The 21,044-nt window shown below is 34.9% G+C and overlaps 3 protein-coding genes across 6 annotated transcripts in view; 2 read left to right on the top strand and 1 right to left on the bottom strand.

Moving 5' to 3' along the window:
- Nucleotides 1-1,204: 1,204 nt before the first annotated feature.
- LOC142525006 (binding partner of ACD11 1-like) lies at nt 1,205-4,959 on the top strand. 3 transcript variants are annotated; one of them, XM_075629171.1, is made up of 6 exons: nt 1,366-1,654; nt 2,099-2,310; nt 3,154-3,257; nt 3,359-3,434; nt 3,970-4,053; nt 4,129-4,959. In XM_075629171.1, exons 3-6 carry the CDS (start codon nt 3,250-3,252, stop codon nt 4,702-4,704), a joined length of 744 nt encoding a protein of 247 aa, XP_075485286.1. In that variant the 5' UTR covers nt 1,366-1,654; nt 2,099-2,310; nt 3,154-3,249; the 3' UTR covers nt 4,705-4,959. The 3 variants fall into 3 exon arrangements, with proteins under 3 accessions (XP_075485285.1, XP_075485286.1, XP_075485287.1); XM_075629170.1 differs by lacking the exons at nt 1,366-1,654; nt 2,099-2,310 and adding an exon at nt 1,205-1,339; XM_075629172.1 differs by lacking the exon at nt 2,099-2,310.
- A 1,204-nt stretch (nt 4,960-6,163) lies between these two features.
- The window catches only part of LOC142525004 (uncharacterized), a 27,112-nt gene continuing 12,231 nt past the window's right edge, over nt 6,164-21,044 (top strand). Inside the window, exons 1-13 of one of the 2 annotated variants that reach the window (XM_075629167.1) lie at nt 6,164-6,349; nt 6,461-6,522; nt 7,364-7,429; nt 7,873-7,951; nt 8,031-8,101; nt 8,239-8,340; nt 8,791-8,880; nt 9,125-9,199; nt 10,519-10,551; nt 10,728-10,805; nt 10,996-11,037; nt 11,501-11,601; nt 12,145-12,483. In XM_075629167.1, the coding sequence (XP_075485282.1) occupies nt 6,295-6,349; nt 6,461-6,522; nt 7,364-7,429; nt 7,873-7,951; nt 8,031-8,101; nt 8,239-8,340; nt 8,791-8,880; nt 9,125-9,199; nt 10,519-10,551; nt 10,728-10,805; nt 10,996-11,037; nt 11,501-11,601; nt 12,145-12,166 (876 nt within the window). In that variant the 5' untranslated portion in view covers nt 6,164-6,294 and the 3' untranslated portion in view covers nt 12,167-12,483. Of the gene's footprint in view, nt 6,350-6,460; nt 6,523-7,363; nt 7,430-7,872; nt 7,952-8,030; nt 8,102-8,238; nt 8,341-8,790; nt 8,881-9,124; nt 9,200-10,518; nt 10,552-10,727; nt 10,806-10,995; nt 11,038-11,500; nt 11,602-12,144; nt 12,484-21,044 lie in introns of those variants that run through there. The other variant, XM_075629168.1, reaches the window with a different exon arrangement.
- On the bottom strand, nt 13,907-14,865 carry LOC142525576 (osmotin-like protein). The gene has a single exon (XM_075629889.1). The coding sequence runs from the start codon at nt 14,853-14,855 to the stop codon at nt 14,115-14,117; it is 741 nt and encodes a 246-aa protein (XP_075486004.1). The 5' UTR covers nt 14,856-14,865; the 3' UTR covers nt 13,907-14,114.

The following is a 21,044-nucleotide window of genomic DNA, read 5'->3' as shown; positions in this document are numbered from 1 at the left end:
ATGCATGGTATTAGAAGAACTCTAAGTTGACTAAGTTACCTTGAATAAGAGATTTGGATATGATTTATCTTATCTTTGGTAATTTGTAATTTGAATGGTTCGATCATTCTTGTTCGACTATGCTCTGTCTGATTCTGAGCAGAGAAAAATGAGTCGACTCCAATTAGTTCGTTGGGTTTCTACTTTGGTTCTGATCTCTCGACCGCTGGTCTTGCAAAATGTCTAGGCACGTCCATGAGTTCGACCTTGAAAATTTATCATCTATCATGTCCGTTAAACAATTCCATACCCTCGGCCTCATGCAAGACGATGTGCTATGTCACTCTTAGTTCTGTCAAAAAAGGGTACAGATTGTAGGTGACTCAGGTAGAGCTCGGGAACCTTTCTTTATGTTTGGTGTTTCCCTCCTCAGTTAATGAGCTTGACCTATTTTATTTTTATAGTTGTAATAGTGGGGTTCGACCCCTCAATTAAAATTTCTAGTATTTTCGCTAGCTTCTTCCAATTACAGGATCCTTCGTCCAAGCAGGTATTCTACTCGTGGTGGGTTCATGCTCGGGGTTTAATTCAATATGAGTAAGATATGATGAAATATTGCTGAGTGTTGAAACCTAATAGTAAAATATGATGAAATTTTGCCAAGTGTTATTAATCCAAGGTTCCAAGCACGATGTCAGACCTATGTATTTGTCAAGTTATGTTGGGCTTTACGGTGTCGAGCGCGAGATTGGAATTATGTAATTGACAAGCTTTGTTGGGCTTTAAGGTATCAAACGCGAGGTTGGAATTATGTAGTTGGCAAGCAGTGTTGGGTTTTAAGGTATAGAACGCGATGTCAGACTTATGTATTTGTCAGCAATGTTGGACTTTAAGGCACCGAACATGAAGTCGTACTTATGTATTTGTTAGGTTGGGCTTTAAGATGCCTAGCGCGAGTTCATACTATAAAATATTTATCAAAATATATATATATTAGTTATTTCTTTTTTAAGTAGATGAAAGGATAGATACAGTCAAAGACAATAAAATATATTTATTTATTTTTGTTCCTTCGTTATGGATAAATTTATCAAAATTGTTCTGTATCAAAATTACAGTGCAATCTCTCATTATTTTTTATAATTATATTTTGATTTTTATTTATATATAAATCAAATAAATTATAAAAATATTATATAAACACGTGTGGTATACTAATAATATAAAAAAATTCTTGAAGCTAAGGAAACTGCCAATATAAACCGTCAACGCCGTCGTTTCTAATGTGTCAAGATTATTCATATATGTGTTCAATGATTTTTTCACAATTCACGTTCTTGGAAAGACGCGTCTCATGTCGGTGAGTGGTGTATATCGGATGCTTATTTTTTACGCTTGTGAATGACTCGAGTTTCTGGTGTTATTTTTGTTCGTGTTATGTTGTTTTTGGCTTTCTGATGGATTGGTGTTGAATCTGATGAAATAATTGATCTGTATTGATTTTTGTGAATTGCTAATCTCTTTTCTGCTGCGGAATTATATGAATTTTTTAAGCGTTGTTGCGTATTTTCCTTAGCCGGAGATATCAAATTCGATTCTTTTAATATTTTTAAAAGATATAGTTAATCACGCTCATGACTTGTGAACACAAGCCAGCAATTCACGTGTGAGGAAGGTAAGCATTTTCAAAATTCGGAGATGCTTTCACCTGGGTTGAGATTGGATCATATGATAGGCTGGGGTAGGTCGAACATTAGATTTCTTGATGTAATTTATATAAAAATGTAACCTTTGCCCTTGTACTGTGCCATTCTTTTTTTAAAAAAATCAAATGTGCTTTGGCACCATATGGTGCGAAGGATGAGGCATTAACATCTTTGTTTCACCAATTCACCCACATTTTGAATCAAATTCTAGAAAAGATTAGAGTTATAAACAATTGAGTTATCCATGTATGATTTATAATCCTTCATCGTCCCATCCCACAAGCCAAATGATGCCTTAGATATTGTACATAAGATTGTTTCTGGTGCCTTCATTTTTTAAATATTATTCCTTCCACGGTTATCAGAATGCATGATCTTAATCGTGAGTTCTAATTTTTGTGATGCATTTGCAGTTATGGTTACCTAGGTTTGTTATCAAGTTCTTTTGCTATGCGTTTGAGATTCAGATCTGATGACTTGTTAGCAGAGAATACCGGTTATGTGGGTTTTGAAGTTTCTAAACTTTGAGGAGTTAGTTCAACTTTTACTCTTTTGATGGATATCGAGTGAATTACGACCAAGGATCATGAGAATATGAATGAACAATTGTATACTTTGAATAAAGGCAATGGCCTTTTTTTATCTTGCTCAAATTACCCTTTTCTATTTTATATAACCATTCCAAAAAATAAAGGCAATGATAAACCTGAACATTCATTGTAGTTTTCGTTACTTTAAAATGTTTATGATCAGCTTTCGAGAAACATTTTATGCTTGCATTATGTACCTGCATATGAATGTCCTTTGGGTGCGTATTTTATGCATATATAAATGGCATTGGCACAAATGTGTAACTTGTAAGGAATGGGTACTTATATCTATGTTTATGCATATTCTATTGGCGTTTGTACAATTGTTTAACTGGATGGTGCTCATATAAATAAAAAAGGGATAGTGGTTGCTGTTTGTTTATGTGGTGAATGGATTAGTAAATCAACCAAAATTATAAATTGTTTGATGGGAGTTGGTCACTCTTATCTATTGATAACATATACATTTAGATCTTTTGGATAAACGGGTTGGTTCGATTTACTCACATTCATTGATTCACTCATGTACAGGTCAAGCATCTATATTTCGACCTCTACATGTGATACGTTACCCATGTTTGTCTTCAGCATAAGATTTCGAGAAAAGAATAGATAGTTTTACCATTATAGCTTTTATGCTAAATTTGTATTGACAATATACTGAAAAACGAGTCCTCTGATTGATGAACCCTGTCCTTTTGCATGCATACCAAAATCCACCATGGTAAATCTTTATGGGAAAATGCATAAACTGTTGTGTATAGTGTGGATATTGGCGCAAAATGCTATTCTCATTTATAAGTATTCCCTTCTATATGAATCAAACATTTTTGAAATTTTATCAACTTGACAATGTTTATTTGATTTTTATGCAATAGATAACAACTGTCAAGGTCTGCAATCTCTCTCTGGGAGCATCTGAACGTGATGTCAAAGAGTTCTTTTCGTTCTCTGGTGATATTCATTATGTTGAAATGCGAAGGTTTGCTCTCTCGTTTAATGTTTCCTCTTCTCTGCTTTCCATAAAAATTGTTCCTGCTTTCTCATATCGACAATTATAAATTTTCTTTTTGGCTCGTTCAGTGATACAGAGCGGTCACAAATCGCTTTTGTGACCTTCAAGGATGCACAAGGAGCAGAGACAGCAGTTCTTCTTTCGGTAATTTTCTAAGTTTTCTATACTTGATTCTTTTGGTTCATTCTTCAGCCTATTCTTTATACTTCCAGTATTTTGGGCTATTGCCCGTTTTCAATTTTGTTAATTTTTCATGGTTGGTCATTCTTGTCCAGTCCTGATTGAGAAACAAATACTGGAGCGTTAAGAATAGTGCTTATAGTTTCAAGGGAAGCTATCTTTCTGGTAAAATTTAGTAGATCGAAGTTTCATGATTTCATAGGATATGTATGTAATAGCGATAATTTCTTTGATCACATTTATGTTTAGTTGTGAACTTGTCGTTCTCATTGGTCAATTTAGATTTACTCTGGTTTATTTATATGTATTGCAATTTGCAATTCAATCTTCCGCCATTTCACAGTGGATTTCTCCTAAGCGAAATGTTAAAATCAAACTTTAATTAGAGGCAGTGGATGAGTCTTCATCCATTCTTTTTTGGAGAGCAATATTCTTGTTTCCATTTGTCTTGTGTTGACAATCAGAAATCTCATCTGACTGATTTTTTCAAATTACTCAGGGGGCTACAATCGTTGATATGACTGTGACAGTTACTCTGGATCCAGATTACATGCTTCCTCCGGCTGCTTCTGCACCACCTCAGGTGATAAGTTTTTGACATAGCATATGTTTACACTCTAGGGGTCTTTCTTACTCGATGTTGCCTTCAACTGTACAGCCATCTGATAAGAAAACTGAAGGCGGTCCCGAATCTGCTTTGCGAAAGGCTGAGGATGTTGTTAGCAGCATGCTTGCGAAGGGTTATAACTTAGGCAAAGAGTCTGTTAACAAAGCAAAGGCATTTGATGAGAAGCATAAATTGACTTCTACAGCCAGTGCTAAAGTTGCTTCATTTGATAAGAAGACCGGACTGTCTGAGAAGATAAGTATTGGTACATCAATAGTTAACGATAAAGTTCGGGAAGTAGATGAGAAACTCCAAGTTTCTGAGAAAGCAAAATCTGCATTTACCGCTGCTGAGCAAACCGTTAGCAGTGCTGGATCTGCCATTATGAAGAACAGGTACGTGCTTACTGGTGCTACATGGGTGACAGGCGCTTTTAACAAAGTCACTAAAGCAGTGGGGGAAGTAGGCCAAATGACCAAGGAGAAAGTGGGAAATGCTGAAGATGAACGAAGAAGAAACATGGCAGATGACTTTACTCAAGTTCATTCACCTGAGTGGCGTAAAGTCTCTGATTCTGGAGAGCAACAGCCTTCCAAACCTGCTCCAGCACAAGGTTTAATCCTCTGATGTGCTGCTTCGATATGTACTTTCGCATATATTGAGCCCGACATTTCTTTGACTTTCCACCAAATCCGTGTATCTTATTAGGTGTTGTTGCAGTAGCGTTTGATAATTTCAGTGAAAGCATTGAATCCAAAAATATGTTATGTTACATGGGAAGATCTCTTGTTTGTAGTTACAAAATATCCTTGAGAGCTCTCCTACAATTGTATTGGAAAATGTCAACCTTGATTGGTATTCGAAATATCAAATTTCAGTCCAGTTTGAACATAAGCTGAAAACAGACGAAGAATTTCATAGCTCAATTGGAATTTTAAGAGTGGGCTAAACTTGATCTTTCCATGCTCAATTTGTCTGTGTTCAACTTCTAATTATTTGGGCAACAGGGATACCCTTATCAGTGGAAGTGAAAAGGTTATAATCTTTGTGAATAAATATAATATATTTGGTATGTGTCTCAAAAACACTGTTAATTATATAAATACTCTTTTTATAAGATACATACATGATTTCTATTTTTCTTGCCACTAATAAATATTCAACTGTTAGTTGCTTCATTGATCTATCTCATATTTATAATATTACACTATTGAATCTTATGTCTCATTTAGGAAATTAATTCCTTTAAAGCAAGAGTTTTCGTTATTTGTACTCCATGAATAAATTTTACACGTAAAGTGAATTGTAGGTAACACAAAATTGAGTCTAAATATTATTATTCTATATTGTAATTTTATAAAAATATCATAACTAAACCAAATGCTCACACACAATGTGCGTGTCAGTTTTTAATATATCTATTCTATTTCATTAAAGTTGAGGACATGATAATAACTACCTAAGAAGGACACCAACTTTTTCTTCCAACTTTACCCTTGATACTAATGTTACATTTTTGTTTTGTTTTTTTAAAAAAGTTCAACACACACTTTTATTTTTATTTTTTATGTCAACAATTTAAATATCAATTTAGTTCATCCAAAATTTATCAAATTTCACTTTAATCCATCGATAATGATATAGAAGATTGTACACACACGCATATCATGTGCAGAATAACTAGTATATTAAAATGCTCCTTTGGTGTCTTAATAAACAATTACTAATTAAAATTAAAATACTTTTACATGAGCAAATTTTAACTATTTTTAACGAAAAAAATAATTCTATTAAATATAATATTTCACTCATAAATTAGGTTTGCCAATACATTTTTTTAAAATATTTAGAAAACTATTAAAATTATTTATATACGATTTATGTACCGGCGTAAAAAACTTTCTTATCGCCAATCATTATAATTACTATTATGATAATTGTTGTATGAACACGATAATCCTTATTTTTTTAGGAACATCAGTTGCTATTGGGCCAATCTATTTTAATCGGGTTAAGCCCAAATGCAACTGAACCCAAAAGGATTTAGCCCAATAAATTAATTCCATATATTTAACCCATGAAACTAAAACGGGAAAGTGCCCTCCCACGCCACGCCACGCCACGTTATCAAAAAGTTCATCAAGCCCTTAACAACGACGATTCTTGACCCGCAAAATACTATCTTCTTTGAACTCGATTTCTGCGGATCGTTCAGCGATGGCTATGCAAGCTGGGATAGGGATTTCGAGGATACTCTTCATCGTTGGAGCAGGTATTTATAGATTCTGCCTGTTTATGTGTGTTTCGTTATTGTAATTTAGATGTTTTGAGTTTGATCCGACTTTTTGTGAGAGTTTTGCTTGCTTTTATTTGGTGCAATTAGGTTATACGGGAACAATACTGATGAGGAATGGGAAATTATCAGATATATTGGGTGAAATTCAGGTACTTGATCTTCCACCTCCTTTTGTATTCTGGATTCAGCTGTATACGGGTGTGCATTATTTGGAATCAATCTCTTCATTTAGCTTATTGAGCTTGTGTAAGCCAGGGGTGTAATTTTTCTGTCGTGGAGTTGTATTGCCTTTACGTTGAGTTGATAAAAATTGTGAATCTCGTTATAATTTTTGTGACCTACTTGTATAATTGTTTGAGAATTGGAAAGATATTGTTTGTGATACGTCACTTTAGTTTTTTGTTTTCTGATCTCTTATATCAAGTCAGTGTTAAATTTGACTGGATTTGTAGATAGCTGTTACATTACCTAGCTTTTGAAACAGTTTAGAATTTTTAACGAAAGGAGTCCCATCTGGAAATTGAGCATCAATAACTCTTAGGTACTTTAATGCTCAAGCCTTATCCCAGAGATCTCGAGGTGTCCAATAAAATGCTTCAATTGGGAGTATTTCACACGCACAATTTGATTAATGTCCTTTTTCCTGATAGCATCCAGCAAACTTCAATTTTCTTTGTCACATCTGTGCAATTGTGAAGATATTGAAGGATTGGAGAAACTTTCTATTTGTTAATAATGTTGGCCTCTCATAGTCATTTATCATTCTCGGGATGCAAATTGGTGTCCAATTAAGTGATAAGACTGTTATATCATAATTTCACGGTGTTATTGTGTTGTTTTGAAATGCGGTGTTAGTGTGTTGTTTTGAAATGTCTTTTATGGTAAACTACCTTGTGCAGCAATGTGTTCACTATGCATGTCTTGTAATGTCTACATTTGACAAATTTTCTCTCAGTTGTTTTGAAAGACCTTTTGGCTTGTGTTTGGCAGAATCTAGTTAAGAGGCTGGAGAAATCAGGGGAATCAGAAGGGGATTCTGATGCAGTTGCTAGCCAGGTATACCATAACTGATTAGGGATTAGTAAAAAAGATATTCTACTGTTTTTATATTTTTTTTAAAACTCAAGTCAGTTTACACAATTGGTCTACTCTCGTGTCCTGATCGAATTGCTTTGGATTTCCTTTTGAGTAAAACAAAAAGAGAATTCTGTCATTGTTACTTTGATGCCACTCCTATTTAATTGTTCTGTGAGAATTTTTCTTGATGCTTTCTAGTGAGATGGCTAGCTTTGGGCATGGGGGATATCTCTCTGCCTGTTGTATATTAGTTATTTGTTAAAAAAAAAAGTCGCTAGCATGGCATGGTATAGATTTGCTCGTTTTCGTGTAATCTTTTACCTTTGAACAAAATATCGAACTTTGGATCTGTAAAGGTGGATAACCTTTTGCTTTTATGTTAAACTGAAGTATTAATTGTTACGCGGTTAATTGTTTTATAGGTTCGTAGGCTAGCCATGGAGGTTCGGCAACTGGCCTCGTCTAGGCAGATTACTGTTTTTAATGGAAGTTCTGGGCAAAGTTCGTATTTCTTGTTTATGCGAGACTGTTAAGGATTTATGGCTGTTTAAGTGATTCCCTCTCCTTTTCTTTTTCACAGGTAACTTAACAGCTCTAATAGTGCCAGCAGCTGCTTTGGGAGCTGTGGGTTACGGATATATGTGGTGGAAGGTAGAACCGCTTTTCAGTATACTCATATTGTTGAATTGGAGCATTCTTAAATATTCTTATTTTCTGCTGCTTTTATTCAATTGGTGTAATTTTTTCTTTTGCGACTTTTGACCCCCGGCTGATTCTTCTTTTGGTAGGGTCTTTCATTCTCAGACCTGATGTATGTAACCAAACAAAATATGGCAAATGCTGTTTCCAACTTGACAAAACATTTAGATCATGTGACGGAGGCCCTTGCAGTAAGTATCTGTTATTTCTTGATTGGTTGAGCATACTGATTTCGAAACTCAATAAGCAACTTTGTTGTCTTTTTATAATTTTTGTTTATTTATTTTGAAACCTGAATTGCAATACGTAGTTTTTATGTAACAGAAGTTAATTTTTTTCCTGTAAATGTGCTAGGAAACAAAGCTGCCTGCTATCGGATTGGGTTACTATACTTTATTATGATAAAAGTCGATTTCAAAAATTGTTTAGTGATTTCGTTTTAAAGACTGCTCCGCTCCCAAAAGGAATTTTAGTTTTTTCTAATCAACGTCAATGATGGAACTTCCCTAATAATATGATTTTATATGAATGATGGGAACGACGGAACTTCCTTAAAAATTTGATTTTATACAGATGATGGGAACTTCTTAACAAAGGGAATTTCCTTATATCATGATTTTTCGTTTATGATCTCTGATCAGGCGGCCAAAAGACACTTGACACAGAGAATCGAGAACTTGGATGGGAAACTGGATGAGCAAGTAGAGATATCCAAATTAATTAGGAATGAGGTATATTTTAAGTGCAATAATTTTAGCTTTGTTGTGTCAACCTCAAAGTGTTATCCCTAAAATGTGTGACATGATATATTTGTCATTTGATTCGGGTGTAGTTTACCTCTGAATGTATAATTTGCTCTTTTCTCATTTTGGCACAACCCGAGTTATCAGCACGTTGGAATAGCAAGCCTAAGAAATATGTTCTGATTTGAAAATCATTCAGAATAATTGTTTTTTTAAATAACATGTGAAACAGGTTAATGATGTACGTGGTGATGTTTCTCAAATTGGGTTTGATTTGGATGAATTGCAGAGGATGGTTTCTGGTTTGGTAGGTTATATCATATAAAATTCTTAATTATTTTATATGGTATGCATTTTCTTTTCTTATAGTTTAATCTTCTTATGTTAAACCATTTGGTAAGAAGTCATAAGATGGAGGTTCTGTATTTGGTATGGTAGTTCATCGTGAAACCTATGCTCTTGAAAAATGCTAAATTTTTATAAGAAGCAACATAAATGAGAGATTTTGGAAGTTGTGAATGTTTCTGAAAATGACTCGAGCAAATTGCTCCTCTGAGGAACAGGCTTATGCCCTTTCCTTGAATTCCATGTAATAATGCACCGCTGTTTATTAGAACAATCTGTATGTCAGTCTACGAAATTGGTATACGGAAATACAATAATAATTGATATTATTTAATTAAAGATTCAAGTAATGCAAATATCACAAGTATTATATTAAGTTATAAAAGATAATTTTTTAAACTGCTAAAGGATCCTTTATTGATTGTTTTAATGTTTTTTCTGCATTCTCGTGAATTTCTTATGACATGAGCAACCACTGCGCTGAGTTTCTTTTCTGCCCTTGTCCTAGTCACCGTTTCAAACTTTTTCTTTTCAATCACCTGATTTCTTTACACAAAGTTGCTGCTTGGTATCTCAAACACCTATCTGCCATAGCCCATCATTATTTTCTACATTACCACCTTATAGCCATTGTGGACCTCTTCGCTTGCTGTTGTCTTCAGCAGTTGTTTTCTTTACTCAGTTCTTTCTTTGCAAAGAAGTAAGGCACAAAAGTGTGCTATGTAGGAGAGGGTAGGTTCTGTTTTTCTTTTTCTTTTTCATTTTCTAGTTTGGGACTAATTTATATACAAGGTAAAAGGGACGATAGCCTACATTTTTTATTTGAAGAATTGAGTAGAACCTGATGCAGAAAAAGCTTGGTTAAGAATGCTTCTTTGAATCTTCCTTTGACTTGTTTTAGTTTCATTATTAGAGTTTAAATTGTGCCCACAGCAAGAACCTAAATTGACAAACAGTTGCAACATGTCCTATTTGAATGCATCCTGCTTTAGATGATCACGGGGTTGCAAGTTTAAATTGGCTGCTGGTATAACCTTTGTTTGTGAATTCTTGAGACCTCGGTATGTATTTTTTGGAACAACTTGGGACCTTAATTTTTGGTAGGATGCTTTAGATGTGTATTTGACTTATTGGATGTTCTTCGCTTATTTTAAATTAGTCTCGTAATTGTGGATAACTTTGACTGCTTATTGCAAACTTCATTTTTGGTTTTCTGGATAATAAACATATCTTACAATTTCCTTGTCTATCCTTTTTCTCATAGTAAATACTAAATTGCAGGATGGCAAGTTACTCTCGTTGGAAGGCAAACAGGTGAATTAACTTTTACATTTCATTTATATCTTATGAATAAGCTTCCATTACTTCATTACCTCTTCAAAAGTTCAAATACTTTTATTGTACAAAAACTTTCAAAGTACAACATTAATTTCTCAAGACCCTAGCAATTATGATGAGTGTTTGATTGTGCATCCTTGCATATATCATAGGACCTTGCAAATGCTGGGGTTATGTACCTGTGTAGCATTGTCAATGGAAGAAAGATGAAAATACCTGATTTGCTTCAGGTTCGGATTTATTACTTCTCTTATCTGCTATGCAGTTGATTGTATGCTGTCTAATTCAGATTGTATACCCCGATTAAAATGGGCTAAACTTATTACTTTAGGAAATTTCATTTTCTTTTGGTAATGTATGTTTATTTCCGTTGGTCGTTACATACTACTGGTTAATCATCTTTTCGTTATTTTTTTGCAGGATCAGTTTAAAATTTCTGGAAACTCAGCCCCAAGTCTAATGGTACCTCATCTATTTTCTGTTGCCACTTTGAAAAACAGAAAGGCAATGTAGAGAAAATTAACAAACAAATAATTCACTCCCGTTTGCAATGAAATGTGAACCCCATGAAAATTGTTAATATGTATATTCATGTTTCTGCTTTTGAATATTGTGTCGAAGTGAACATTTGCATCTGCTTATGTTCAAAGGAAAAAGGGAAAAGGGAAAAGAGAGACAATTTAAAGGATTAAGTTGATTTAAATCTAACACATGATTAGAGACTGCCCAAATTTATGTCTGGGCGCCTCAACTATATTTCTGGGTGAAATTTTCATTTTTTCAAAAAAATATAGTTGTTTCTATTTAAGGTGCAAGGTCCACATCTTGATAATTTTTATATAATTTCTATTACTCAAGTCAATCTATTCGTATCTTTAGTATCAATTTAAGCTCTTCCGTTTCACGTATTCCTGAATACTCACAGGGTCTCAAGGAGATTGCAGATTCTCTGGCTTCTGGAAATAATTTGTTGACCGATGGAAATGTGCAAGAGGACTCTGATAAGATTCCTCGAACCTTTTCGAGGTATTATTTAAGTTTTTTAATTTAATAGTATTACATATGTAAGTGGCAACAGACGTAGTGGGAGGAGTTCAATAAATTTTCACATTGCAATGGCAGTACTTATTTTATTATAATCTATAACATGGACTAAATTTCACTGCTGTCTATATTCATGTATTTGAGAAGATTTGGGATTTTAAATATTATTTGTATCTATTTAGAAAGATGGAATTTGATAATACGATCAGGATTTGAAAGAATTGTTTAAACTAGTTCAAATTCATCACAATAAAATTGGTGGATTTGAAGTGGTTTAGATTTGAAAGTAAATGAAAATGGAATTAGGGATTAAAAAATTTCGTTTTTCAATTTTGCCTTCAAATTATTTTTTTTTTAACCACCAATGGATTCTTAAATGCTATTTCTCAACTCTTACCAACTTCAACAATGGAGTTTGAAATTCCAAATTTATTTGCTTTAATCTCAATTCCAGTTAAAATTTATATTTTCCCTGCAGTACTTGCAAGTCTTCTTCTCATTATAAATCAATGGATTTAAATGCAGGACGGCTTCAAGCAAGTGTTGATTGTCTCACTTTTCGCCCTCGGTGGTCTTGTCCAGGAAGTTTGTGTCCATAAAACTAATCTGGTCGATTACGAAAGTTCTTTTTATCTGTCTTGAATTGGTGAGTCTGTGTTATTTATCCCCGGAAACTTGAAATGTTGCGCTTGATAAACTCTGGGGCTAAATAACATTGATATGTTATTTTGTTCCATCAGTAGCTTGCATAAATGCTTGCCAAAAATTTCCACAATAGTCTGTGAAGCAAGATTATTTATTGCTGACTAGATAACATGGCCTTAGATTAATCAAGAATATATTGATCATGGTTTTACATATTCACACATTTTGCGAGTGTGGGGTCAATGATGCTAGTATTTGTTTTTTGGGCGGAAAAAAGTATTCTTTTGTATAATTTGAAAATTATTTTCGCAGTTCATATGAGTTCGGAGCAGTGTTCTAAAAATTTCGCTTTAAGTTCCGTTTAAGCTTTTATATCTTTTATATTTAATTTATATATTTTAATCTCCCAAAGCATACTTGAGGCCATAAGCTTCGAGTCTAGCGCAAACCTCTTAGATCAGTTTCTTGCTTGAATTCAAATCTCAATTTGTTTCTAATATGTGGCAGATACGATTCATCTGCAATTCAATTATAATAATTTATTTAATTTATGCTAAAATGATCTCTTCCGAACTCATACGCACGCGAGAGAATAGGTACAGCTTAGAAAATTGTTCCGTCAATAATAATTCAGAAAACATAACCAAAAATCTTGCCGTTGGACACACGCTCCAATGCATTTGTCTGTCTTTGGACCTTGCTATTTTTATTTAAAATTTTTAATTAAAATATAATAAACAAATCCATTATAAAATATTAGGAGAATCTCTCGAAATCCAAAGCAAAATAGGAGCAAGAGTCATGAGTCGTCCAACTTGCTTTTTTCGGTCTTTCATGCTTTTGGCAATGGCGTGCATTATATCTGACAGTATTGATAGGTTTACAAGTTCAGGAAAAGGTCAAAAAAAAGGTAATAAAATATTTTTACTCGTCTCCCAAAAATTAATTTACAGTCGCTTACTTAGTTTATATATATATATTTTCTCACAAGTATTACTTATTTAATATTGCTTCTCCTGATAATAAAATACCGTAAAGTTCAAACATTATCTTACTAGTAAACTTGTAAATTAATATTTTAGACTTTCTTTTGTTTTGGTCATTTTTTATCTGAATCTACTAGATCTTACAGATATTGTTTATTTAATAACGATGTACTCTTACGACTCAGGTGGAAAAAATAAATTTTAAATTAAATATATTAAAAATAAATATAAACGGAAATAAAATGAAATAACAAATCAATTGTTTTAGACGAAAAAATGATCAAAATAAAAAAATCCAAATTGTTGTATAAGAAACAAATTTTGACAAGTTAAATTAAATAAAAAGCATTAATACTTTTCTGGGAAATTTTGAAAAATGATCTTACATTCATGTAAATTTAAAAAATGATACCTGTTTTTTAAAATAGCATAATACAACATATTACATTACATGTTTTTGTAGACAAATGTTATTTTTTAAGAGAAATATAGCGGAAAGATTAAAAAAAATTAAATGACCCTATTTTCCCGTGAAACACAATTTCAATTATCTGTCAAAACCTTATATCCAAACAAATTAACAAAAGGAATAAAAGGAAATCACCAAATAATTTGAAATTTTATTATTGTTTTTTTACTACAGTAAAATTATGTAAATAAATTATCATAAGAACAAGATTTAACATTGACAGAGATTTAGTTCGATTCTGCTAGCGATCGGTTATAAGACAAAACATAAAATATTATACTCCTTGATCTTACACCAAAGAGCAAATACAGACAACCATATTAGACTGATTAATTCATAGAAAAGGAAACACCTTTCACTACAACACACCATTCTAGTTTTGTTCCATCATATTACTAATGGCAGAAGATGACTTTGAGTTCGCGTGGAGCGGAGCACTCATGCATCAGAGACGGACTATCATGGGCGTACGTGAATGTAGCTGGGCAAGCATGCTTGAAGAACTCCGAGTAACTCGACGCACGGCATGTCTGTGGGCTGTTGTAACGATGGCGGCAACAAAGCTCATCTGTCCCGAAGGCCGCGCAGCCGCTCTTACACCCCACAATTTTCCCATGAGAAGCTCTTAACTGCAGTCCATGAGGACAGGTTGCGAGCAAGTCAGACCGACAGCCCACCACGGGGCATTGTCCCTTGCCTTCGTGCGGAGTCACGGTCATGGGTAGGTTGAAGCCATCCACGAGGCTGACAGCGTAGGAGGAGAGGTCGGTGTGGCCGTGGTGGAGAGAGAATTGAGCAAGGGACGCGGGGGCGGCGCCGCCGGATCCTTGACATTCTAAGCGGCCACCGCAGTCACCTGTTTGGCAGGAGAAGTGGCCGTTCGCGTGGGTGCAGTGGGTGCGGGCCCAGATACGGCCGGACCAGTGGGCGGTGGGAGCTGGGAAAGAGCGGTGGGTGAGGGTGTTGAGGGCGAAACCGCCGCGCTCAAGAACGGGGTGGCCGGCGTTGGGCTGGATGGCGGGCCAAATAGTGAAGGGACAGTTGTTTACGACTGTTAAAATGAGGCCGGAGTACGTAGCATTGGCCAAGGTGAAGAAGATGAAAAGGAAAACGATGGAAGAGAGAAAGTTGGCCATTGATCTTTATGCGATACATCGGTGGATATATATATATATATACACACAGGTGGGGTTGGAACTTTAAATTTATTGTCATTAAATTAATTAAATTTTAAATACTTTTAAAAAAAATGTTTTTGTATCACCATAAATTAAAAGCAACTCAAGTCTTTGTTTGGGACTTGAATTTGGATGGAAAAGAAGAGAGGAAAGGAAATTTAAAAGAATGGGTCGTTTAGGAGATTTTAACAGTGGGAAAAAAAAGGAAAATTTGTCAGATAAAATTCCATCCATATTTTGGAGGAAATGGAAGGAAAACTATATTTTTTTCCTCTTCCATTCCTTTCTTTTCTTTCCCAAATTCCAAACTAAGCCTAAGTAAGCTCCCTAAAATATAACATCAATTTTAATTTTAAATTTTTCATGTAAAGTCAGTTTCCAATGGTTAAAACGAGGCACCAAAACTACTATGATTTTGAATTTAAATCTTTACTAGTTAAATTATTTGTTTCTGTCTCCCCAAAAAGTCCACACACACCACAGCCACAACCTTACACTGCAAAAGCTGTACTACTTTCATGTGTCACATTTAGCCATACCTGGTGGTTCTTTTTCTTTTTTCATGTTAAAATTTGATTTTTCAATCAGTACTGTTATTCTTTTGCTTAAGTGATGAACTCGAATCAATAAAGCATACTTCATTTCTAGCGATTTTGAGATTTTAAATTTTCAAAAAAATTGGGATACCATTCTTTAGAGATTTGGCCAATACATATCAGGTTGCTCACGGCACACAAATTCTTGTTCAGTTGCCTTTTGACGCCCCCCGCCCCAATTGCTGCACCACTTTGATTAATACTAAATAAATAACCTCAGATGAACAGCGGTGGCAGATTGAGAAGAATTTGAAATCTCTTTTACCCTCTTTTGTTTTATTATTAAAACCAAAGTTTTAAAGAAAAGATTAATCTATGCTGGAACAAGAGTGGACTATCCAACAAGTAAAAATTTGTGTAAAACAGTCTCACGGATCGTATTTTATGAGACGGATCTTTTATTTGTGTTATCCATGAAAAAATATTACTTTTTATGCTCAGAGTATTACTTTTTATTGTGAATATCGGTAGGATTAACCCGTCTCACAGATAAAGATTCGTGAGACTATCTCACAAGAGACTTACTCTTACCAACAACATTGTTCCCCACAAAAAAACAAAAACCTTCAAAAGCTACAAAAAAAACTTGTTTATTAGAAAGTTATAGTATCTTATTCATTACATTGAACAACAAAGAAACTGATGAACTTAATTAGATTGTACATAGTTTACTCATAAACTGCAGCACCTAATAAACGAGGCGTGGGGATGGCAATGAGAGGCACCCTCGGCCAACTTCCAGTCGAAACTATGTACAAGCGAGGCGAGGGAGATTGTGAAGGAAAATAAATCACCAAAAACTAAATCAAATCTTAAAATTTTGTCAAAGTTACACTTTTTTGCACGTAAGGAACCATTTTTTATCGTCATCAGCTATAACTTATTTTTTATTTGTATTTTTTAGACTATCTATATTGACCAGATTATGAAGGATACTTGCTCTTCATCTATACTACCTCCTTGTATATTTATTGTATGTATTAAAAATGTTTGGGGGGTGTGAACTTATCAAACACATTCATCTGTCAATTGATACATTTAACTTTGACTTGGCCTCTGCGTTATGATGTAATATAGAGGATCGGAGAAGAGAACTTATGGTCTTTATGGCTTGTGTGATCATTTTTTAAAATAGTCATCCCTGTGAGATATTTTTTTTAATAAAAAAACAGTTTTTCTATAAGATTTTCCAAAAAATTGAAAATGTCATTTATATTTAATTTTTTGTGATTTAGTATTCTATTTTTTAAAATTTCAATCATAGTTTTTTGGTTTTTTAAGCAATTTTAGTATTTTTTTGACATGACGCTGACGTGCGACACTCATGATGAAAAATGATTAAGATTGTCAAATAGAAAAGATATATGACTAAGACAACAATTTTGCAAGAAAAGAACCAAAATCGATGAGAGGTAAGTAAATATATAGTGACGAAAAATACAATTTTTCTAAAAAAAAATTCAAAGAACAATGAAAATACAGATAAATGTGTACAATATGGTGGAATGCGTAGAATTTCATTGTCGACCGTGTGTCATGGGAGGACCACGATTGGCTTTGAGACATCCGTATCTTCATCACATGTGTATTGTCTGATATTTCGAGAATCAAAAAGGCGTATACTGATAAAATCACTCGAGAGAGTTTCCCCTCTACACTCGGTCTTCCTTTTTCCTGCCCGATCCCCCCTTTTTTGCATGGTTTTCTTTTTTTATCTTTAGACCTCCACCATATTGATGTATTTTTTCTACCCGAGATAGTAGATATTTAAAATTCAGGGCAACTTCTTTATCAGAGGTCGAAAAAATACCCTTCCCAGAGCCCAGTAGCAGAGCCACTTTAAAGCCTGAGTAACCCAAATATTTTAAAAAAAATTTATATGTGAATTTTGGATCATTCTGCATTAATTGATATTAGCCCGGGTGATTCAATTTTAAAAAATTAAAAAATTCTAGAGTTTCTAATCTTAGCCCTGGTTGTTCGAAATTCCTGGCTTCGCCATCGTCAGAGCCTTTGAGTGAAAGCTATGGTTTTGGTTTCGGGAGCATAAGATGGCACTTCCAAGGCTGCTTTGATAAAATTACGGATATACGCCCACAATGATTCATCCTCACTTTTCTTTAAATCGAACATGTTAAATACAATATTCTTATACCTCTTGCTACTATTGAAATAATGTAAAAAGATGATCTTGAAATCTTTGAAAGGATGGATACTCTGAGGCTCGAGATTTTTGAACCAACGTTGGGCTGAGTTCACCAGCGTGGTCAGAAAAGATTTACACTTGATTTTGTCTTCGTAACAATGCAACATGATCATGTTCTCGAAATGGGTCAGATGTTCCTCTGGATTAGTGTTCCCGTCATATTCTCTGATCTTGACCGACTTGAATGACCAGATAAGGGCTCGCTTATTATTTGGATAGAGAAAGAACATACACTCGCCTGGGCCCGCTGGGAAGACCCAATTTGTCCTTCCAGTCTCTTCATCTTCCTTTTAAGATCTTTCAACTCCTCGACCGTGATGAGATCCTTGGAACCTTCTTGGGAACTCTCTCCCTACTTAGTATTGTCTGAGGATGAGATTCATCCTCGGACTTTTCTTCTTAGTGCACATGGCTGTTATTGGGAGGCAATTTCTCCGCTATGGTTTTTTGCACAGCCGCTGCTATTCAGTGGGTGAACTGTTCTAGAGTGATAGAAAAAGTTTGCCGATGGGGTGGATTTCCTTGGGAAACCTCTGAATTCATGGTTTTCCTTCAGGAATCTTCTCTCCGAGCTTATTTTCGAGTGGAAACCATATCTACATCTATAGATCTGTTTTCTCATAGAAAACGCCAATGATGAGGATCGGGTAAATTGAGAGAGCTGAGTGGACAATTTACGGGGTTGTGTTATGTTCCTTCCCTGTGATTGCTAATGACTGGGCAAGTAATCTCGGGCTAGATGAACTACACACTTTGAAAAATGAAGAGCATTAGTGGTGATATCCCCATAAGAGCCCGAGTCATGGATGACCAGTGATATTATATAGATAGCCCAAATCAGGGTAAATCTGCAGGAAGAGTTCGTCAGAAGCCAAACAGGTGAATGCCCGGGACATCTTCTTCCCGGGTTACCAGAAGCTTGGACTTTCATACAAGTTCACGTGAGGCTTTCTACCCGGGCTACTTCGAAAGTAGCATCTCACTCGAGTGCACCAGTATGTGATGCCTTATGCTTGGCAATCATTGCTATCAGAACCCAGGGGTTGGCGTGTCAGAACAAGTCGTCAGAAGTAGCATATGGGCAGCCATCTTATCCTAAGTAGTAAGTGAGCACTGAAAACAAGGTAATCATGAGATTACCTTCATATAAATAGCATGTATGTTTTACATTAAAAGAGAGATTTTTTCTCATACTCACTTATATTCACACATATACAGCCATTTTTCCTTCATCTTCATCTGCTAACTTAAGCATCGGAGTTGTCACGCCGGATACCCTCTGGCGTCCATTCTCGAGTTCATCTTCTTGTTTGCAGGACACAATTGAAGCCATATCACAGTGATTTACCTTCCCCTCAAGATATATCTTAGCTTCTTGCTCATTTTCCGTTAGCAAAACTCTAATCAGATTCGGTGGATTGCCCCAACCAACTCACCCGATTCACCTGGATCACATCAAGTGGGGGCACCGGAAGGGTTTCCCACACAGTCATTCCGACACTCAAGTCAGTTGATTATTTATACAAAGGCAAGGAAAGTGCTCTATAGTGATTGCTTGTGAAAAATATCGGGTGAACATGAGTATTTATAGTGGAAAACTTAATGATGACCTTGTTTTCAGTGCTCAGTCACTTTTCATAATCAGACAGCTGCCCATACCCTGTCTCCTGACACTGTTACAATTGACAACTCAAACCGTCTTTAGACTTGTAATATCACCCCTACGTGTGCTTATTGACATGCTAATGATTTCGAGACATACCCATATACGTGGGCCCATAATCAGTACATGTCCCGAGGTGCTCGGATCGCTGGTAAGATGTGTCACATGTGGGGATTCCGGTCCCTGGACTACCCATGGACATGGTCCTCGATCCATCATCTTGGCCTCTTATGCTACTCGGGCTATGCTGAGAGCCCATGTTTGTATGAGTATGTAGTAGTCTGATCGGCTTTCCGGGTTGTTGCATACTCAGGGATGATTTTAATGAGTTTTCCTTATTTGGGCTGGATTTCAACTCGTCTTCTCTTAGCCTCCCGTGTAAAGCTTTGGGTTTCTAGTCTTTCTTACTTTACTTGAGTCCAAAGACGACCCCAGAACCCTTTTTGGGGTTATCAATCAATTAAATTACATTCTCATCGGTATTCTGGATGTGCCTAAGCTCATCCGACTCTTTTACATGGTTCCCGATTGGTAGAATTACATCGATCTAGCATATGACCTCCAGATAGGTCGAGCTCGGACCGAGACCAAGAAAATTAGGGGTTCAGCTCGTCGGGATCCTTTTTGTGGTATGTCTAAATATTGTTGTCATCAAGTTGTTCGTTCCACTTGGGCCCAGTGAGAATGTATTGCCAATAAACGATAATGTTGTCCATGGTGAGGAAGCATATGCATTGTGGAGATATATTTGAGAATCCAAAGCTTAATTCCGTGTATGATATTGAGGACTACACATCAATCGCGCCAAGAAGTATTGCTAGTCGCGAATTGCGAATTGCATGATCGCAAACTTGATGATTGGATTCGAATTGAGTCTTTTGAAATCTATGGATTTATATCAATTATTAAATAATATAAACAAAAAAATTCAAAATTTTATATTATGGTTGTACTTGAAAATAAGGCCAAACTATCTTTTCAACTGCCAACCCTCGTTTTTATTTCAAAAAAGAAGTAATTTATAATCTGCCAAGTTTGGTTACGACTAGTTATCATCATTGGCTTACATGTTGTGTGGTTTTGCGTGTTTATTGTCCAAAAAAAAAAAAACATATAATTTACTGAATTCTTCGATAATTGAAAAAATACATTTAATATTTATTGAAAATATATAATAATAGAGAGATTACAATTCTCAACCCTATTAATTGGATTAATTAAAGAATTCGTAGCAGCTATATAATAATATTCATTTATATAAATTATTTAAAAAATACAATATTATTTATTATTTAATATTAAATCTTATGATACGTCATTTTTACGTGGTAAACGAGAACATGTCCAGCTTGAAAACATGTGGACTTGGTAAACCTTGACTAAGAATTTCATACTCCACTAAGCTTTTGCTTTGGATAACTCAGCTGACCGAGTCCTAAAAAATCTACTTTAAAAAATAATTTAATTTCGTTTATATCTCCTAATTAACAGATACTTTTAAGATAATATTTGTGTGAAACAGTCTCACAGGTCGTATTTTGTGATACGTGTCACTTATTTGGGTCATCCATAAAAAAATATTCTTTTTTATGCTAAGAGTATTACTTTTTATTGTAGATATCGATAGGGTTGATCCGTCTCACAAATAAAGATTCGTGAGACCGTTTCACAAGAAATTTACT

This window comes from Primulina tabacum, chromosome 14 (assembly GCF_025594145.1).
Source record: "Primulina tabacum isolate GXHZ01 chromosome 14, ASM2559414v2, whole genome shotgun sequence".
Lineage (NCBI taxonomy): Eukaryota > Viridiplantae > Streptophyta > Magnoliopsida > Lamiales > Gesneriaceae > Primulina > Primulina tabacum.
Note: the sequence above shows the minus strand (reverse complement) of the source record. Positions and strands in the feature narration are given on the sequence as shown.